Source organism: Lampris incognitus, chromosome 7 (genome assembly GCF_029633865.1).
Source record: "Lampris incognitus isolate fLamInc1 chromosome 7, fLamInc1.hap2, whole genome shotgun sequence".
NCBI lineage: Eukaryota > Metazoa > Chordata > Actinopteri > Lampriformes > Lampridae > Lampris > Lampris incognitus.
In genome coordinates this window covers 20,401,895-20,421,951 of record NC_079217.1, presented here as the reverse complement: position 1 = coordinate 20,421,951, position 20,057 = coordinate 20,401,895, and the positions used below count along the sequence as shown (strand labels likewise).

The window sequence follows — 20,057 nt, the reverse complement described above, 5'->3', positions numbered from 1 at the left end:
GATATTCATTAATAGTACATTTTCCATTTTGAATTGCACTGCAATTTGACGGCAGACACTGTCTTAGTGTATTTGGTAGCTGGGCATCTTACTCAAACATAACTGCCAGGTTTGCTTTATTCTTGCACTTTTGCAATAAAACTGTGTGTGTGTGTGTGTTTGTGTGTGTGTGTGTGTGTGTGTGTGTGTGTGTGTGTGTGTGTGTGTGTGTGTGTGTGTGTGTGTGTGTGTGTGTGTGTGTGTGTCTCACTGGCATAGCTAGGGGGAGGGTTTTCGGGTTCAAACATCCCCCAAAATATCTTTGACACTTCCAAATGTGAAGTTCTTGGGCCTAGGTTTATTGTGGTACAATAATTGCATGGTCAGTAAAGTAACACTAGCTTTGTTTTACACAGCCCATGAGCACAAATGAAGGTAATGGATATGAAATTACACAATAAACCATACTTCTTTGTCATTCTCTTTTTTTCAAGGGACATATATTTTCTTTAACCTATCATGTTCCTCACCTTGAATTCATGTTTTGCTTTTGTTTTTTGCCCTACCATCATCGCCTGTCTAAATAACCAGGCAGCCAATCAGGCTGATGAATAAAGTGTTTATGTTTACTTACAGAGGTTAATTTACTTGGGTTTGCTTTTACCAATTGTGATATGTCGAGAGTTTTCAAATGGATGGATTGAGAAAACACAACAAATAGTGACTTTTTCAGACCTCTAAAAAGAAACGGTGAATTGGAAAACAGCATTATTTTTTAACTACTGCGCTTATCTAATGTACTGCGAAATAGCCTCTTGTCACATAACCAAAAACTACACACACGTGCACCTATGTAGTCTGACATTAGTCTTCATAGATGATGATTTTCAGTCTCTCGTGTGTGTGTGTGTGTGTGTGTGTGTGTGTGTGTGTGTGTGTGTGTGTGTGTGTGTGTGTGTGTGTGTGTGTGTGTGTGTGTGTGTGTGTGTGTGTGTGTGCGTGTGTGTGTGTGTGCGTGTGTGTGTACTAGGTGGTGTGGTGCCCATACATCAGTATGTTGAGTTGCAGGCGTAATCTATTTTGCATGGTCTCAACCTTGTGCATGCTTTCCCAGGTGCAAGAGCTGGTGGAGGACATAAAGCACTCCCTGGACTTCCGACTGCAGGAGTTGGACTGGATGGATGGGCCAACCAAGGAAGCCGCCAGAGCTAAGGTCTGAAATGCAGCTAAGCCCCTGGGACTCGCTCACGACTCAGTGCTAAATCAGGCTCCAATTACTATATGAAATAGATTGAATTATTTATTCCAAATCTCTCTCCCCAGCACTCGATTGATTGTTTGCTTAGATGAAAATGAGTGATAGAATACAGCAAGGGCTTGACATTGAGCATTGGGTATTGTCTAATCCGGATCATGCTTTCTGGTGGTTTAGGGTCTGCACTGGAGGATATCTCCTAATACTTTTACACTCTAAAGTTATAATCCTTTTAGGAGGTTGTGTGGAATATAAAGTGCTGCTTCTCTAATCCTATTACATTGGTTTTCTTGATTAGCTGATGTGTATGTGTGCACGCGCATGCATGTTGCGTGTTTGGATGGCATTGTGCATATGTGTATGCACATGAGCGAGACTACATATGTTTGAGGGAGCGCCATTGCATGTGTGTGTGTGTGTGTGTGTGTGTGTGTGTGTGTGTGTGTGTGTGTGTGTGTGTGCTGGTGGTCAATGCAAAAAGCTTTTAGCTGCGTATCTGTCTACATCGAGACAAATGCATGTCATATGGGTCTGCACTTGTAGATGTTTTAACTTCCCTCTCTTTCTCCCTCCCTCACCTTTCCTTTTATGCTCCTGTGTCCTCCTCCTCCTCCTCCTCCTCCTCCTCCTCTCTCTCCCAGCTCCAACATATGATGGTGATGACAGGTTATCCAGACTTCCTGCTCAAACCTGAACTCATAGATCAGGAGTACGGGGTGAGAGTAATAAACTTCCTCTTCTCTCTATCTCCTCCCCAGTCTTTCCGCCACACACTATAATGCACAAACACACACAGATCACGCGCTCAAAATCCATCTCCAAACCCTCGTTCGCGCTCACCTGTCGTCTCTCCCCGGTCCTGTAGTTCGACGTGGATGAGAAGACCTACTTCAAAAACATCCTCAACAGCATCAAGTTTAACATCAAGCTGTCTGTGAAGAAGATCCACAAGGAGGTGGACAAGACAGCGTGAGTCCTCACACCCCCATCTCTGCTTCCATCATCAAGGGGTGGCGCCGCTTTACGCGGCACGAGCTAGCTTATTGACATGCAGTGCTAAGCTATCGAAGAAGGTTAATATATTCAGGAGTAAATCGGAGCCCAGCCATCTTGGGCATCTACAGTATCATGTAGTTACAGTGGTGAAAGCTCATTTCCAGGCTCTGACCTTTTCTGCTTCACCTTCTTCCCCAATATACTTAGCAAACGCTAACATGTAACCCAAACATTTATATCTCTTTGGCTCTGAGTGTTAGCTACTGGGCTACTAAATCCAAAGCCGGGGCAGATAACAAATAAACATACAAAGCAGGAGAAAGTGCATTTGGTTTACTTATCTGTGACAGCCAGCAACCAGAAAAGTGTTTAGGGTGTACAACTCATTTTTATTCAACAGGATGCAATAAACTATACCCAAACTGAATGCCTGTCTGATATGATTAGATGCCACAATCACATTAGTATTCCAAGGTGTTCAAAACAACTGTGTCATTAGTTCCAGCACTAACACACACAGACAAGCACTCAATGTCCCCAACAGTTAAATCATGCGGTCCCACTTTATCGCCCAAATGTGAGCCTCTCATTACTCAATCCATCTCATTGAAAAAGCACTACTCCTCCCTTCATGCCTCTGTTTGCCCCCCCCCCTTCCATCTCTATCCTTCCACTGTCCGCACAGGGCCATCAGTCATCCTCTCGTAGAACAAGGACATCTTGCCATTTCAAAGTTATTTGTGTGGGAGGGTTTTTCCTTCAATCAATGAGCCTAGCTTTACGTGGATTATCATACAGGAACTGTTCATATTTTCGTATGCAGGGACTCGGGCCAGGGGACCATATTCCTTGAATTTATCTATCTCAGGGAGCTTGAGTGAGATGCTCATAGGTATTTGCAATTCTGTTCACAGCCAGGGTATGTTAGGGTTTGGATATATGAAGTAAAATGGGTAGAAAAGTGTTTGTGTGTGTGTGTGTGTGTGTGTGTGTGTGTGTGTGTGTGTGTGTGTGTGTGTGTTCATAATTTAATCTTCATATCCCTCTTTGACATTGTTTTTCTGTTCAGGTGGCTTCTTCCCCCTCAGGCCCTTAATGCATACTACCTCCCCAACAAGAACCAAATGGGTGAGTGAGTGAGTGTGTGTGTGTGTGTGTGTGATTCTCTCTCATCTCTCTTATCTGTCACCAAACACCAGCATACCCTCACACACATTCACACACACACGTTCACGCAGACTCGCCCGTTACCATTCTGCACCATCATGTAGACCATGCATTAGTTACACGCAATTACACCATGTCGGCACCTGTTTTTGACAAGTCGGATGCCGCGTCCTTTAAGAAAAACAACTCTTCTCATATCGCATTCCTTCTCATCACTCACGCTCAGCTTCTATCTGCGCCTCACATACTTAATATCCCTCGAGAGGAAAAACAAGCACACACCTCTTCCCCTGCACCGATTTTTTTTTAACAAGTCCAGCCTTGTGATGCTGTATCTCCCTCCCTCCTTCCGTGCAACCCCTCCACGCCACCCCCCCCCCCCCCTTGGCCCGCTCCCTGTGTCTGCTGTCTGTTGGATTTAATCTCTCGGAGAAAAATCAATGGCCGAGCTAGCGACGCTGACGTTAGAGGGCAGAGGGAGTTAGACACACACAGTCATCAAGGCCCCCCCCTTAGATAATTTCTTAAACCCCTCACTCCATTTCTCTAATTTCACTCATGGTGTGCAGTTCCTCTCACTCGTTTGTTTGTTTTGTTCTTTTTTCGGGTCGCTCTCTTTTTCTAATTCGGCATCATTTTCTCAAGCGGTCTCCACCTTCTGCTTTCTTTCATCATTATTGGGTTCTCCCCTCTCTCCGTCTGTCTTTGCAAAACTGTCCTCTCATGTTGTGTTTGTGTTTCTCTTCCAGTCTTCCCTGCCGGAATTCTTCAGCCCACTCTCTATGACCCCGAATTCCCACAGTAAGTCACCTTTCCCCCGTTTTTGTTTCCCCCCGATCCAGAGGGAAGCTTTCTCCAAGTGCGCGCGCACACACACACACACACACACACACACACACACACACACACACACACACACACACACACACACACACACACACACACACACACACTAACTCTACCAAGGACCATAGCCGATTAGGTCCACATTGTTGTCGCATGCCTTTGTTTCACGTAAGCCCCATTCACCTGATTAAACCAATTAACATGCCACCAAGAGCTCAATTACTGAACAAGGATTTGCTAAATGAGTGATGGGAGGAAGTTGCCTCTAGAAATTCAAGACCATCAGGCAGTAGTTGCAAACTGATGGAGGAAAATGGCCTTGCTGTAAGCATATTGTTCATAATTTTATGGGTTTTACGGGTCTCCCGTGACGCTGGAGTAAGGTCTTCTTGAGTTTTCTAAATCGAAGCACCAAGACCAAACAAAATGTACACCATGCATCCAACATTTTGGTGTGCCCCCCTCCCCCCACTTCTTGTGATTCTTCCGTCTCATTGAGGTGTGCTGAAATACTGGAAAGCAAACAAAAGTAAAGACAACAGGGCATCCGGGTAGCATGGTGGTCTATTCCATTGTCTACCAACATGGGGATCGGCGGTTCGAATCCCCGAATTACCTCCGGCTTGGTCAGGCGTCCCTACAGACACAATTGGCCGTGTCTGCAGGTGGGAAGCCGGATGTAGGTATGTGTCCTGGTCGCTGCTCTAGCACCTCCTCTGGTCAGTCGAGGTGCCTGTTCGGGGAGGAGGGGGAACTGGGGGGAATAGCGTGATCCTCCCATGCGCTACGTCCCCCTGGCGAAATTCCTCACTGTCAGGTGAGAAGAAGCGGCTGGTGACTCCACATGTATCGGGGGAGGCATGTGGTAGTCTGCAGCCCTCCCCAGATCGGCAGAGGGGGTGGAGCAGCGACCGGGACGGCTTGGAAGAGTGGAGTAGTTGGCCAAAAAATACAACTGGGGAGAAAAAAAAAGGGGGGGGTCCAAAAAAGAAAAGAAAAGACAACATGCACAATAGATTTTAAAGAGAAAATGCAGAGGTGAACAACTATTTTTCTGCTCCAGTTGCATCGCTTGTTAAATTTAAGCAAGTCACCCACTTAGGACCACAGATGCTGATGTCAGTTTCAGCCTGTTCAAGCTCATTTCATATACCTCGCTACACTTCTATCGAAAGCGGCGAACACGCAGACACACATATACACATGCAAACCCGGCCTCAGTAAACTACCTCTTTATGCATGTCAAGAAATTGGAGCTAGCAGTCCATGTCCTCCATTACTGCTTCTACATCTTTGTTTAAGGTCATCGATTCACCACTCAACCTCCTGCCGTGCATATTAATAAATATGAGTGCGCGTCCTAAGCTTTGTGTGTGTGAATTGCACTGGTGCCTTATATATGCGTGTGTGCAGCTATCCCCTGCAGTTATTACTGTGTTAGCCCAACCTCTTACAAACTCTCTGCCTCCGTCTCTGACACACACCTAAACACACACACACGCGCACCCCGATGCACCCTATCACGTCAGGTATAATGAAGCCTCAATCAGCCAGTTAGTTTAGAGAGTGAGTTGGGGCGAGGGCAAGGCAGGTTATCGACTAGCTGTCAGAGAGTCATTTTCAGACGTAACCATGTGAACAGCCCCGGGGCTGCCCTCTCATCACTCTCCATATCTGCATTAGCTGCATGGACAATGCTCTCACTTCTGCCCGAGGGTCAAGGAGAGGTGGCCGGGAAGGGCCTGGAGCATTCTGATAAGAGGAAGCAGGTTGAGATTGAGTAAATTTCTATCCACTTTGCCTTTCAGCGAAGGTTGCATGTATAACATAACAGGGAAGGATTGTGCTCCATTACAGAAGGCTCAACAGTGTGCCGTCGGTTTGTGAGGTGACGTGTTAGGTTAGGTTCTGTACTCCCCCCCCCATCACTCTTCTGTCCAATGAGAACAACATTAAATTAGTAAAATTCTAGTCTAGTATTGTAACAGGTATTTAAAGGAGGGAGTGCTCTGATGTGCCATGGATATTCTATAAAAGACAAACATTGTGAAAACTAATAGTTGTGCTTTGCATCTATGACAAAGTGTCCTTGATGCGAACACTGGTGGAAGCGGGTGATGACTTGCCCGGGTGCAAGAATTGATCAATATCAAAATGATCAATATGAATGCAAATTGAATTGCTGACTTATTTGTCTAGCTGGCTGAGAGTCTTACCTGATCCCAGGACTAGCTGGCAGCAGTTTGTCCTGAATGACAAACCCTCTGTTGACTGAAAAACAAATCCAATTTTGGAAGCTTCTCTCTCTCTCTCTCTCTCTCGCTCTCTCTCTCTCACACTCACACACATACTCTCTCTGTCTCTCTCTTTCTCACTTTCTGTCTCTCTCTCTCTCACTCTCTCTCTGTCTCTCCGTCTCTCTCTCTCATCCCCATGCTTTGCTTTTCTTTTCTATCCGGGAGACATCCTGCTCCTCCTCCTTTACAGAAGTTACAGTATTTTTTCCGCCAAGGTAGCTGGATACCATCAACACTCAGGGACGTAGGACTCACGTGACAGCCGGTGAGCAATAAAATAACGGTATTTGGTTATGATACTTTCCCAGCAGCCGTTGGCATCATAATGAAAAGAAATAACATTTTCCACAGAAATTTAAAAGTAATAATGAATTTATTCTATTCTCAGTCAATCATCAGATTCAGACTTCTTATCAGATTTTACTTGTATAGCACTTTTCATACAAAGAAATGTAACACAAAGTGCTTCACACAATAAAACAATAACCCCCCCCCCCCACACACACACACACACAAAAAAACAAGTAAAACTACCGGCAAATTTTATAAAAGTACAGACAAGTTTAAAACTAAGTTAGTGAAATAAATAAAAGTGCCATAACATTGATTAATTAAAAGTAACAGCAGATCAGAATATTGTAGCGAATTCGGGGGGCAGTCCGGGAGACCGTCGCCACAGCCGGGACGCGAACCTGTGTCTCCTGCTCTGCAAGCGACAGCGTTAACCAGTCGACTAAAGGGCCCGAGCCCCCCGAATTCGCACCAATATATAAAAATAGCAAAATATATAAAACACTCACATACACACTATGAATGTAGCTGTAGGCTGTTTTAAAAAGTAAGGTTTTTAACCTGCTTTTAAATGTGTCCAGTGTGGGGGCCTCTCTCAGGTCCTCAGTTCCATCTACTTGGGGCGTAAATAGAAAATGCAGCTTCCCCTGCTCTAGACCTAGCACGAGGGATGGTTAACAGACCACTGCCATTGGACCTGAGAGTTCTTGCTGGTTTATTGGGAATTAACATATCTTTTATATAGCGTGGTGCAAGGCCATTTAGAGCTTTGTATACAATTAAAATAATTTTAAAATCAACTCTAGTTTTGACGGGGAGCCAATGCAGAGATCTAAGAACAGGTGTAATGTGCTCATACTTTTTAGTTCTGGTGAGGACATGTGCTGCTGCATTTTGAATTAACTGTAGTTGGCGCACAATTGATTTTGGGAGGCCGGTGAATAGTCCATTGCTGTAGTCAAGTCTACTTGTTATAAATGAATAGATTAATTTCTCACAGTCTGATATTAATAGAAAGCCCCTTAGTTTTGAAATGTTTTTAAGATGGTAGAAGGCTGATCTTGTGAGATGATTGATGTGGCTCTTAAATTGGTCTCTGATTATAGCTTAGTCTATGTGGTGACTGGTGGTGAGAAGAAATCATCGGAGACACCATCACATATAAATGCCATCTGCAATAGATATGTGTGTGTGTGTGTGTGTGTGTGTGTGTGTGTGTGTGTGTGTGTGTGTGTGTGTGTGTGTGTGTCCCAGACCACTCCTGATGTAAACGGCTTGAATCGGTGCCTAGTAAAATAAGTGCATTGGATCATTGTAATATTACTGGGCCCTCAAAAGCTGTTGGCGCGGGTGCAACAGCAAATCCCTGCACCCTTGGAAAGACTGCCCTTGGATGCAAAGCACAAATGTCACTTTGTTGTGAAAAGAACAATGTTGGATCATCGTCTTAAATTTGTAACTAAACAACACATATTGACTGCACATTTACTACGTCTAATGTCTTAAAACAGCATATATTTTCATATACATTCATTGACAAAACATTTTTGTAGGCGTTACCACCCCCCCAAACCTACACAGCTGGCACAGCTCAATATTCGATGGAATGTCAGTTTGTAAGTGAGTTAGAAACCCGGATCATGAGGTGTTTCGCATCTGAAGTCCCGGTCTCCTATTGGGGTCAGTGTAACAGTCCATTACGCAGCCTTTCCCGTTTTTAAACCAGCACAGTCTAGTGTCTCTGCTCCCCCAGCCTCTCTCCTCCTCTCTGCTAACACACACACATTTTTAGGGGCGAGGGTAATTGGGTGTCATTGCACCTCATTGACCAGCTGGGTCACTACTGGCTCTCTCCCTTCCTGCCTCCTGGCCAGCTCACCATTTTCTCTACTTGCCACAGTGTATTTTCTTTTTTACAACCTGCATCTCATTTCCATAGCTTTTGCCACTGGCTTTGTTTTTGAAGAGCTTGTTTAACAAGGCCACCGCTGGACACAGTTTTGCTACGGCGTCATCGGAGTACAAGTGTCAAAAAGGTTTCAGACATGTTTGAATTTCACCCAGTTATCTAAACCACGTATTTCTTTTAACAAAAAAAGTGAAAGTTAAAGATTTATTATGCAAAATGTCCAATATTGTCAATGGTCGATTACATTGGTGAGGTACTTGCCAGTTTAACTTGCAGAAATGACCAGTCCATATGCACTGAAGGTAGTAGTAAACATCGATATACCACCGTCCAGCACAATTGAGAAGTCATATATATAACTGGAAATCCTAAACACAGTCTAACCAAGACACTGGGGGAGGTTTTTTGTTGTTGAAAGGGCCGGTTTAAAGATCTTATTCCTGCTATGGGCAGCACGGTGGCCCAGTGGTTAGCACTGTTGATTCACAGCAAGAAGGTCCTGGGTTCGAACCCTAGGCCGTCCCAGGTCCTTTCTGTGTGGAGTTTACATGTTCTCCCCGTGTCTGCGTGGGTTTCCTCCGGGTGCTCCAGTTTCCTCCCACCATCAAAAAGACATGCATGGTAGGGTTAATACTCCTGTCTGTGCCCCTGAGCAAAGCAATGGAAAGAAGAACTGGAGTTGGTCCCCGGGCGCTGCAGCTGCCAACTGCTCCTATACAATAGGATGAGTTAAATGCAGAGAACAAATTCATTGTAAGAATACAATGACAAAATAAAGTGGCCATCTTTCCATGGCAACATAAGACGCCATTTTAAAGCTGTGTTCAGCAGTGGTCCCGTGTCCAAGATCTCCACAATGAAGATGAGAAAGATATCATAAATGATGTTCAATGTGGCAAAAACTAAGAAAACAAGACCCGTGTTGCAAAAAACTGAATTAGCCTTTAAATGATACTGTATGGTTTCACTCTGTATTGCGAGCTGGAAATCATTTCTCTCCTCTTTACTGTCATTTCTCTCCCAAGGTCTCTCAACTATGGGGGAATAGGGGCTATCATAGGCCATGAGCTGACTCACGGATATGATGACTGGGGTAAGCGCCATAGCTCCTTTACCCACAATGCTTTGCAGGGGCGCACATACACACCAAAGATGATTATAAACTATACGTTATGAATCTTTAACTCAGTTGTTTAATAACCTTTTTAGTCGTGTTTTTGCACCCATCTACATCTTTCTTTCATGACTGAAGAGGGTTTAACAGCTTAGCTGAACAGAAGAGCTTTTCAACAACATTGTTGTATTCATGAAGAGCTATAGCATGCACCTGAATGTTCTGTTTACTGTGTTTAGTCTGTAAGAAAATTGTACGATGTTGTCTTTGAACATCGACCAGCTGTATAGTAATAACCACAATCACTAAACTTCCATATCCAGTCAAACATGTTGCTATAGGATGAACAATATATTTTTTTGCACACAGTAATTTGAATTCTGTAATAGTAGAGGTGGGAAATAGCCACCTGCCAAATGCTGATGTGCTATGTCTTTGACTGTGACTTGTAGGTTTGTCTGCTTTACCTGCCCTTCTGACGGGTAACCATTTGTTATTCGGAGGTCATGTTCTAATCTATAAATGAAGTTGGCTTGTAAAAAGAGTCGTTTGTAAAGGGGCGTCTGGCTGGCGTAGCAGTCTATTCCATTGCCTACCAATATGGGGATCATCGGTTTGAATCCCCATGTTACCTCCAGCTTGGTCAGGCATCCCTACAGACACAATTGGCCGTGCCTGCGGGTGGGAAGCTGGATGTGGGTATGTGTCCTGAATGCTGCACTAGCGCCTCCTCTGGTCAGTTGGGGCGCCTGTTTGGGGAAGAGGGGAAACTGGGGGGAGTAGCGTAGTCCTCCCACATGCTACGTCCCCCTGGCGAAACTCCTCACTGTCAGGTGAAAAGAAGCAGCTGGCGACTCCACTTGTATTGGAGGAGGCATGTGGTAGTCTGCAGCCCTCCCCAGATCGGCAGAGGGGGTGGAGCAGCATCCGGGACAGCTCGGAAAGAGTGGGGTAATTGGCCAAGTACAATTGGGGAGAAAAGAGGGAAAAAAGGAGCTGTTTGTGAATCTCAAACAAAATGTTAATTAATAAAACAGTCGTTCACAGAATTAAAACAGCTCCCCACAGCAATCTGTGACGTTAACAGGATGTGCTTGGGAGCTGTTTTTGGACTGTGGTGGAAATGTTCAGGTAGTGCCGTTGGCATCCCTAACCCTGCGCCCTTGCCTCTTGCCCCTCATCTTAGTGATGCAATGGTTCATGTCCTTAGGGGGGCAGTACGATCGCTACGGCAACCTCAAGCAGTGGTGGACAGAAGACTCTTACAGGAAGTTCCAGAAGAAGGCAGAGTGTATTGTCAAGCTCTACGATAACTTCACAGTTTATAATCAGAGGGTGGGTTACACATAGTCTTGGATAACACTTCTTTGCACACATATCCCAGGAAGTTGAATCAGTTCATCTGCACATAACAGGTTAATGGGAGAAATGTTTCATCACTCACCTAATCGACTTCATCTTTGTAGTGAAACGTTTCTCCCACTAAACTTGGTGTCCAGACGAACTGATTCAACTTTCTAGAATTTCCTTACCTGGATTATTGAGCATGCATCAAGACATTTTGCATGTGTACAAACAAATAGTGCCATCGATGCCAAACACAATTGTTGCATGATTTTGTTGTGAAGAGAACGATACAGGATCATGTTCGTATGTTTGGATCCTAAGTAGGCCTAGTAATGACTGCTCATTTGCAACTGAGGAGCTAAACTTTCATTTTATTTACATCATATCCAGGTTAGCTGCTTAATGTTGACCGTGCAACATAGATACTTTGGCACCGGTTCAACAGAGCTAAAGCTACCTCGTCTGGATCATGGTTTTAGCTAACCAGCAAAAGTAAGATGACACCTCAGAAACACTTAAAAACTTTTATCAAAAGATTGACTTGTTTCAGCATGTTAAAGTCAGTAGACCACATCTTACTTTCTGTAGATGAGGTTTCTGTGAAATCCTACCTCGGATGAAACCGCATGAGTAATACCAAGTGACAGAATATGGGGATGGGCTGTAATCCATATAATCCAATGAGGATTATGTTATTTTAGAAAAAATAAATTCTACACCTTTTAAGATGTGCTCGATCAGCACAAATGCTAAACATCACTTTGTGACTGAGATAGAAGCCAGGTTCATGAGGTGCTTCCCATCTAAAAAAGAAGAGATAAGATATTTATTTTATTAATCCCTTTGGGGATATTCATCCTCCGCATTTAACCCATCCAGACACACACTGTAGCTAGGAGCAGTGGGCAGCTGCAGCGCTAGGGGACCCACTCCAGCTCTTCTTTCCATTGCCTTGGTCAGGGGCACCTACGCATGTCTTTTGATGGTGGGAGGAAACTGGAGCATGCAGAGGAAACCCACGCAGACACGCGGGGAACATGCAAACTCCACACAGAAAGGACCTGGGATAGCCCGGGGTTTGAACCCAGGACCTTCTTGCTGTGAGGCATCAGTGCTAACCACTGGGCCACCGTGCTGCCCACATTCTGGGCCACATCTACTACAACTTCTAGCATTTTAGAAGTTTTGGTTATCCCCTTTTTCTGTGTATAGGTGAATGGTCGTCTAACACTGGGTGAGAATATAGCGGACATGGGAGGCCTCAAGCTGACATACTACGTAAGTAATACCTTAACAGGGATCGTAAAGCTTTTATTACATTGTAATTTGTAGATATGTGCCTGTGCAAAATTGGCCCTCATCTTTTATACTACTAAAATAGACTGCACAGTTCATCTTTCTCTCCTTTCCTTTACCATCTCTGCCTTCTCATTTGTCCATCCTCGCTCTCTTCAGGCATATCAGAAGTGGGTGAGGGAACATGGACCCGAGAGGCCCCTGCCTGGGCTTAAATACACACACGAACAGCTTCTCTTCATTGCCTTTGCACAGGTACAATACCCTCTCGGTACAACTCAGGTAGTCATTTATTACATTTTAACTACTGGGCATTTTGATCGTTCCCAGCTTTACTCTGAGTGTGCAGTTAATGGCTCCACATCATTTACTATTGATTGGCACAAATTGGCCACTGGGCATAAGACTTCTCTAAGAACTGGGGCCCCCTGCTGCTTGATCATTATTCCAATTGTTTTCTGTCTTTTCAGAACTGGTGCATGAAGAGAAGATCTCAGTCCATCTACCTGCAGCTGTTAACTGACAAACACGCGCCGGAGCACTACAGGTAGGCGCGCGCACACACACACACACACTCACATTCACTCACTCTTGCAAAGCCATGAATATGACTGTCAGAGTTAGCTGAAGTACTACAGTTACATGCATATATGCATCCTCAGATGCCTAAACTCTGAAAGTTGAAAATGAGTACACATGCATAGATAGATGTGCACAAAATAGTGCACGGAAAGTTTACTTGAGATCAGCTCACAGTTGGCAGTCATACACACTTGAGAAGCACACATTCAGGCCTGCCTTCTCTCTAATCATAACTTTTGTCACTTTTCCTGCCCCCCACCTCCCATCCCACAGGGTGATAGGCAGTGTGTCTCAGTTTGATGAGTTTGCCCGTGTGTTCCACTGCCCGAAGGGTTCCCCCATGCACCCCATGGAAAAGTGCTCTGTATGGTGATCGCCTCATGCTGTTAACCCCTGGATGTTTGGTATCTTCACAGCCTCTCCCCCACACTGCCTGTCCTGCGGCTCATCATTCAACTCACGGGACTGTCTAGCCTGGGAACCAGACAAAATAGCAAAATACAAATTATGCCAGAGCAAATGTAAAACATGAGCTCGCAGATTCGTCTGGTTCCCAGGCTAGGGACTGTCTGTACACACAGTGCATAAACTCCAATATTGCCTGTCAAGGATACGGAAGGAGATTTTTTTCATTGACAACTCGGTCAGTACTTATTAAGCTTTATCATTATTTCAGACTGTCATGTATATATCATTTGATTATATATTTTTCTATGTTTAGATTTGCACATTTATTTTCGAATCATCTATTTTTGTATTCCAAGCAAATATATCACATACATTATGCATAGATTTCATATGTTATTTGTTTTTGAATCAAATACTATGCTTGTTATTTTTTATTTTTTTCCCCCGGTGATGTGTAGCATAGGCTAGAAAATTGCTCATTTCAGCATAGCTAAAGATTCGGAATATGGATATGAAATGTGAAGACAAAGTAAACTGCTCTGGTGTTGATTGTATGAGAATTGCGGGCCCATGGATGATTGTTCTAGTGCTGAAATTGAAATGGACCGGGACAAATCTGAAATGAGACAGAAATACTAGCACCGTTCTGCCTGCCTGCCCAATCTGGTGTCTTATTGTACGCTGAACAAAAATGCAAATGCAACAATGCAGCAATAAGGAGACGGGTGTCATCACGTGTTTGAAATCAATCAGGAACTAATATGTATGAATTGCACAGGAGGAAGAGTTGTTGTTTGATTGTGGCCCATGAAATGTTGTCCCACTCCTCTGTAATGGCCGTGGCTAGGCGCTATAGGTATGAGCAGGAAATATAAGATGCTGCTGTCCACGCCAATATCATCCTAAATGGGTGATACATCCGGTGAGCATACAAGCCATGGAGGAGCTGGGCCATTTTCAGCTTCCAGGAACTATGTGCAGATCCTTGAGACATCCTTTACTGGGACATGCATTGCGGTTCAGCAGGAGGTTATGGTAATGACCTGTACAGTGAATGGCATGACAGTGAGCTGCTCATCATTGCATCAGTGTGCGCTCAAGTTTCCATCGATACAATATACTTGCTTTGTGGCCTCTGCTGTAACCGCCACAATCATGGCAACGGCAAGCAACTAAACCACACTGCTGAAAGTGGATGAAACCGGGATTAATCCATAGAAAGGACTCATTTTCCAGCTTGCCACTGAAGGTCAGTCCACTAAAGTTGGTAGAGGACGACAAGCATGCAGATGAGCTTCCCCCTGGGCGGTATCATGAGCTTGTCTGAGTGGCTGGTCTCAGACAATCCTCCAGGCAAACAGACCAGATGTAGCTGTCCTGGGCCGGAGTGGTAACATGTGGTTTGCAGTTGATATGCTTCCAATTGGATTTATTGCCAAATTCTGAAACACCATAGGAGGCAGCGTCTTATATTGAAAGAAATATTGTATTTTCTGTCAACTAAAGGATACTTTGTTAGTGGTATACATTTCTGCGGTCAACATTCCAATTGCACGCTCTTTCAAGACCAAGAGAAAACGTTTTAGAGTGGCCCGATGCAAGATGGACCTGTGCCATCGTTGTGCTTTTTGACAGCATCTTGATACGCAGTGGCTGATCTTGACAGAGGTGAAATGCTAGTTAACAAGGATGTTCACAAATTTGTGCACAAAATCTGAAAGAAATGTGTCAAGTCTCGCAAACAGAGGATCCTTCAGTCTTTGTAACATTGGACTTAACTTTCCATGTTGCGTTTTATGTTTGTTCAGTATATTTCGAAATGAACAATATGTTGCAATGCTGGCCTCTAGTGGCCGAGAAGCAGAACGGACGTTTTTCCAGATAAGATTGTTGTAAGGGTTGCCTGTCTTGGCATATTGTTATGTGTTTGTAAAAGTTTTTGAGATGTACATTTTTTTAAAGAGGTGAATTTGTGGTGACCCTTTTCTCAGGATTTGTAGCAATCATGGAGCCAAATGAAGGATGGCATCCATGTAGCCGTCTACATGGAGCTCCCTTTGGATACAATGATGACTAGTTGGTACAGACACTAAAACTGACTTGACACGTACAGTCCTTTCTGATACAAACAACACAGCTCCTGCTAGGTCTCAATATCTCCGGTTGAGACGGGTTCTCCGCAGCATGCTGCAATTCATGGCATGTGGTCGATGACTTGACCCGAGTGGACAGGTTGATTAGTGACCCCCTTCAACTGGAAATCAAAGAGCCTTTGCTGTAGGATGACCCAAGCCTCTCTGTCCCTTGGTGAACTCTGTATAACCCTACACAACCTGAGAACCAAGTGAAACAGGGAGTGCAAGGGCAAATCCAATTAGTAACACTCACTGTAATACAGAACCACTACTAGGTACATAAACATTGAATCATGGTAGATAGAAAAACATACATTTGTACACAGTACTATTGGAAAGTAATACTTTTTTTTAATCAAACTAGCGGTATAGAATTAGGATCTTTGTACAGCTGAAAAGTATATCAGAGGGTATGATTGTACAGGTTGTTTTTAAGAGTGTGCATGCATTCCCGGATGTTCAAAACAAGCCATTTCTGAAGATCAAACATAGAAGACAACCCACGCTCACCCGCACACGGTCATCTGACCTTCCGCTGCTAGCCCATATGTGGCTGCTGTCTCCTATCTGTTGGTTTTTCTTCAGTGTTTTGAATAAATACGTGGGATTATTGTGTCATTCCTTTTCTGTTTGTACAGGTGTGAGTGAGTGAGTGAGCTAAAAATGCTTAGTTTGACTGTGTAAACAGCTGTGTTTGTCCAGATCTGCATTCTCCAGGAATGAGAGCAAGTTCTCTCTTGGCCTCCCAATGCTGCATGGTAGATACCCACCTCTGCCATTCAGGCTCCCCTTTGCCAAAGGCATAAAAACCCAACAAGAATCAAAACATCTTGTTTACAGGGTGACATCAACAATCAGTGCAAAACTCTAACAATTATTAATGGACCCACTGCATAAAGGATGGCAGTCTCCTAAGCTGAAATCAGTCAATGATCCCTGTACATCAAGTTTCAGAGTTTGCTCAGAGTTTTTCTTCCCCCCTCTCCCAACTGACAACTCTTTGCACACTGAGATGGGTAAAACAAGTCTAATGTAACCTGACCTGGAGGCCAAAATCTCAACATTTCTCAACATCTGGCTCGAAGACAGTGGTTTGTCATATGAAAGCGATAATAAGTAATAATCGGAGAAGTAATTTGAGTTTGAACCCACATCAAACAGTGCTTCACACTATGTGTGACTTATTGAAAAGTGTTGTCATTTTCTCAGGGGTAACCAAACATACATGACAAAACATGTTAGCCTACACAATGCAGCTCCATAAGCTTCTTCAGTTTTGACAAACTCCCTTATCTTTAAAATGAGCACACCATTGAATTAAATTAATTCTCAATGGGGTCAGTTTACAGTACTGCAAAAAACAAAAAAAATAATGCCTTTTAGTAACATGCAATAATTCATTGTTTAATTATTCTTGCTCTGTATCTGATGAATATTTTATAAAATTCAACACTTTTAGCATGATGTTGAAAATCCAATCAAAAGCCACATTTGTCAGTTTAGCACAGCCCAACATTACCCAATATGCATTCTGAGCATGACTTTCTGTCCAAACAGTCTTATGTTTGATCAGATGTATTTCATTGCGAAAATTGATAGCTCTACTCATGCCACCGAATGCATCCCCCAATTTTCGGAAGCCTTTGTGGGTAAAGCAGCTGGGAATCAGTGGCGGCTGGCCAGTACAGGGTGCTGGAGCGCCGCCCCCTTCAACCATCAAGAGATGAAAATCTACTTAAACTTGTTAAATATAATTTAGTTGTATAATGCAAATTATGAAATAAAAGTGTTTTTCAGTCTGTGAGCGCCTGTCAGCTGCCATTAAATATTGGTTCCAAATGGTATTTGGTTGATTTCTGTCTGAATACATATACTTCCTGGGCGAGGGGTGCCGGCCAAACGATACCTTATGTAAGCCCTCAAACTTTTGGCGAGCAGGTGACCTGAGGCTGCTGTCTAATCAGTTTCCCCAGATTTTCCATGGGGCGCAGTTTTGTGCACCCCAGACACTCCCGCTTTTATTGGCAGCAAATTTGTATTGTTTTAATGGTTTTTGATCTAATGTGATTGGACAATTCTCGTGGCTGTCAATCATGTTCACACCCACCACGACGCCTCGTCTTGACTGTCAATCATCCACCGTCTACGAACCCTGATAAAACCTATAGGCTAGATTGTCCTTCTTAATAACTCTGTGAATGTGTGGACATTAAAGCAGCTGTCAGGTGTGCTGTGCCAAGGTAAATTGCACCCCCCAAAAAAAAATGTTGGCACCAGCTGCCACTGCTGGGAACGCTTTTAGAGCTAAATGGCCTCCTGACAGCCACTGAGGATTTAAATATTTGACGAGATAATGACAGGTATTAAGTCTGACATATCACAGTGGGAGATCCTTATATATGAATGCCCAATTGAACAGTTCTGACTGACCGTTGAATATGATTTACCGACAAGCTCTTTGAGTTTGCTTTCATTCAATAGGCTCACTATTGTTCGGCTTATTCCTATTACCAACAGTTCAGTGCACTTTCAGCCCAGATACAAAACCACTGACAATTGCAACATGAAAAACTTTCATGCAAAAACAAAAGAGTACACTACCAAACATAACCTATATATATATATATATATATATATATATATATATATATATATATATATATATATATATATATATATATAGTGTATATATATAGTGTATATATATAGTGTGTGTATATATATATATAGTGTATATATATATATAGTGTATATATATATAGTGTATATATATAGTGTGTGTATATATATATATATATATATATATATATATACACTCACTGGCCACTTTATTAGTTACACCTTGCTAGTACCGGGTGGGACCCCCTTTTGCCTTCAGAACTGCCTTAATCCTTTGTGGCATAGATTCAACAAGGTACTGGAAACATTCCTCAGAGAGTTTGGTCCATATTGACAATGATAGCATCACGCAGTTGCTGCAGATTTGTCGGCTGCACATCCATGATGCGAATCTCCCGGTCCACCACATCCCAAAGGTGCTCTATTGGATTGAGATCTGGTGACTGTGGAGGCCATTTGAGTACAGTGAACTCATTGTCATGTTCAAGAAACCAGTCTGAGATGATTCGAGCTTTATGACATGGCGCGTTATCCTGCTGGAAGTAGCCATCAGAAGATGGGAACACTGTGGTCATAAAGGGATGGACATGGTCAGCAACAATACTCAGGTAGGCTGTGGCGTTGACACGATGCTCAAGTGGTACTAAGGGGCCCAAAGTGTGCCAAGAAAATAACCCCCACACCATTACACCACCACCACCACCAGCATGAACCGTTGATACAAGGCAGGATGGATCCATGCTTTCATGTTGCTGACGCCAAATTCTGACCCTACCATCCGAATGTCGCAGCAGAAATCGAGACTCATCAGACCAGGCAACGTTTTTCCAATCTTCTATTGTCCAATTTTGGTGAGCCTGTGCGAATTGTAGCCACAGTTTCCTGTTCTTAGCTGACAGGAGTGGCACCCGGTGTGGTCTTCTGCTGCTGTAGCCCATCTGCCTCAAGGTTCAACGTGTTGTGCGTTCAGAGATCCTCTTCTGCATACCTCGGTTGTAATGAGTGGTTATTTGAGTTACTGTTGCCTTTCTATCAGCTCGAACCAGTCTGGCCATTCTCCTCTGACCTCTGGCATCAACAAGGCATTTTCGCCCACAGAACTGCCGCTCACTGGATATTTTCTCTTTTTCGGACCATTCTCTGTAAACCCTAGACATGGTTGTGCGTGAAAATCCCAGTAGATCAGCAGTTTCTGAAATACTCAGACCAGCCCGTCTGGCACCAACAACCATGCCAAACAGGCTCTAACCACAGTAGAAAAAGAAGTGGGAGGCCGCGTTGCACAACTGAGCAAGAAGATAAGTACATTAGAGTCTCTAGTTTGAGAAACAGACGCCTCACAGGTCCCCAACTGGCATCTTCATTAAATAGTACCTGTTAGAGCCTGTTTGTGCTGTCCTCTGAAGGGAGTAGTACACACCGGTGTAGGAAATCTTCAATTTCTTAGCAATTTCTCGCATGGAATAGCCTTCATTTCTAAGAACAAGAATAGACTGTCGAGTTTCAGATGAAAGTTCTCTTTTTCTGGACATTTTGAGCGTTTAATTGACCCCACAAATGTGATGCTCCAGAAACTCAATCTGCTCAAAGAAGTGCCCATCCAACCAATCCAACTTGTGGGAGCTGCTTCTGGAAGCGTGGGGTGCAATTTCTCCAGATTACCTCAACAAATTAACAGCTAGAATGCCAAAGGTCTGCAATGCTGTAATTGCTGCAAATGGAGGATTCTTTAACGAAAGCAAAGTTTGATGTAAAAAAAATCTTATTTCAAATAAAAATCATTATTTCTAACCTTGTCAATGTCTTGACTCTATTT

The 20,057-nt window shown here is 43.6% G+C and overlaps 1 protein-coding gene across 1 annotated transcript in view; it reads left to right on the top strand.

Moving 5' to 3' along the window:
• LOC130115779 (endothelin-converting enzyme-like 1) overlaps positions 1-13,452 on the top strand; it is a 50,765-nt gene extending 37,313 nt beyond the window's left edge. The window contains 11 exon segments of the mRNA XM_056283606.1: positions 1,094-1,192; positions 1,876-1,950; positions 2,100-2,203; positions 3,300-3,358; positions 4,147-4,198; positions 9,766-9,833; positions 11,065-11,189; positions 12,414-12,479; positions 12,657-12,752; positions 12,968-13,044; positions 13,353-13,452. Coding sequence (XP_056139581.1) covers positions 1,094-1,192; positions 1,876-1,950; positions 2,100-2,203; positions 3,300-3,358; positions 4,147-4,198; positions 9,766-9,833; positions 11,065-11,189; positions 12,414-12,479; positions 12,657-12,752; positions 12,968-13,044; positions 13,353-13,452 — 921 coding nt within the window.
• Positions 13,453-20,057: the final 6,605 nt, after the last annotated feature.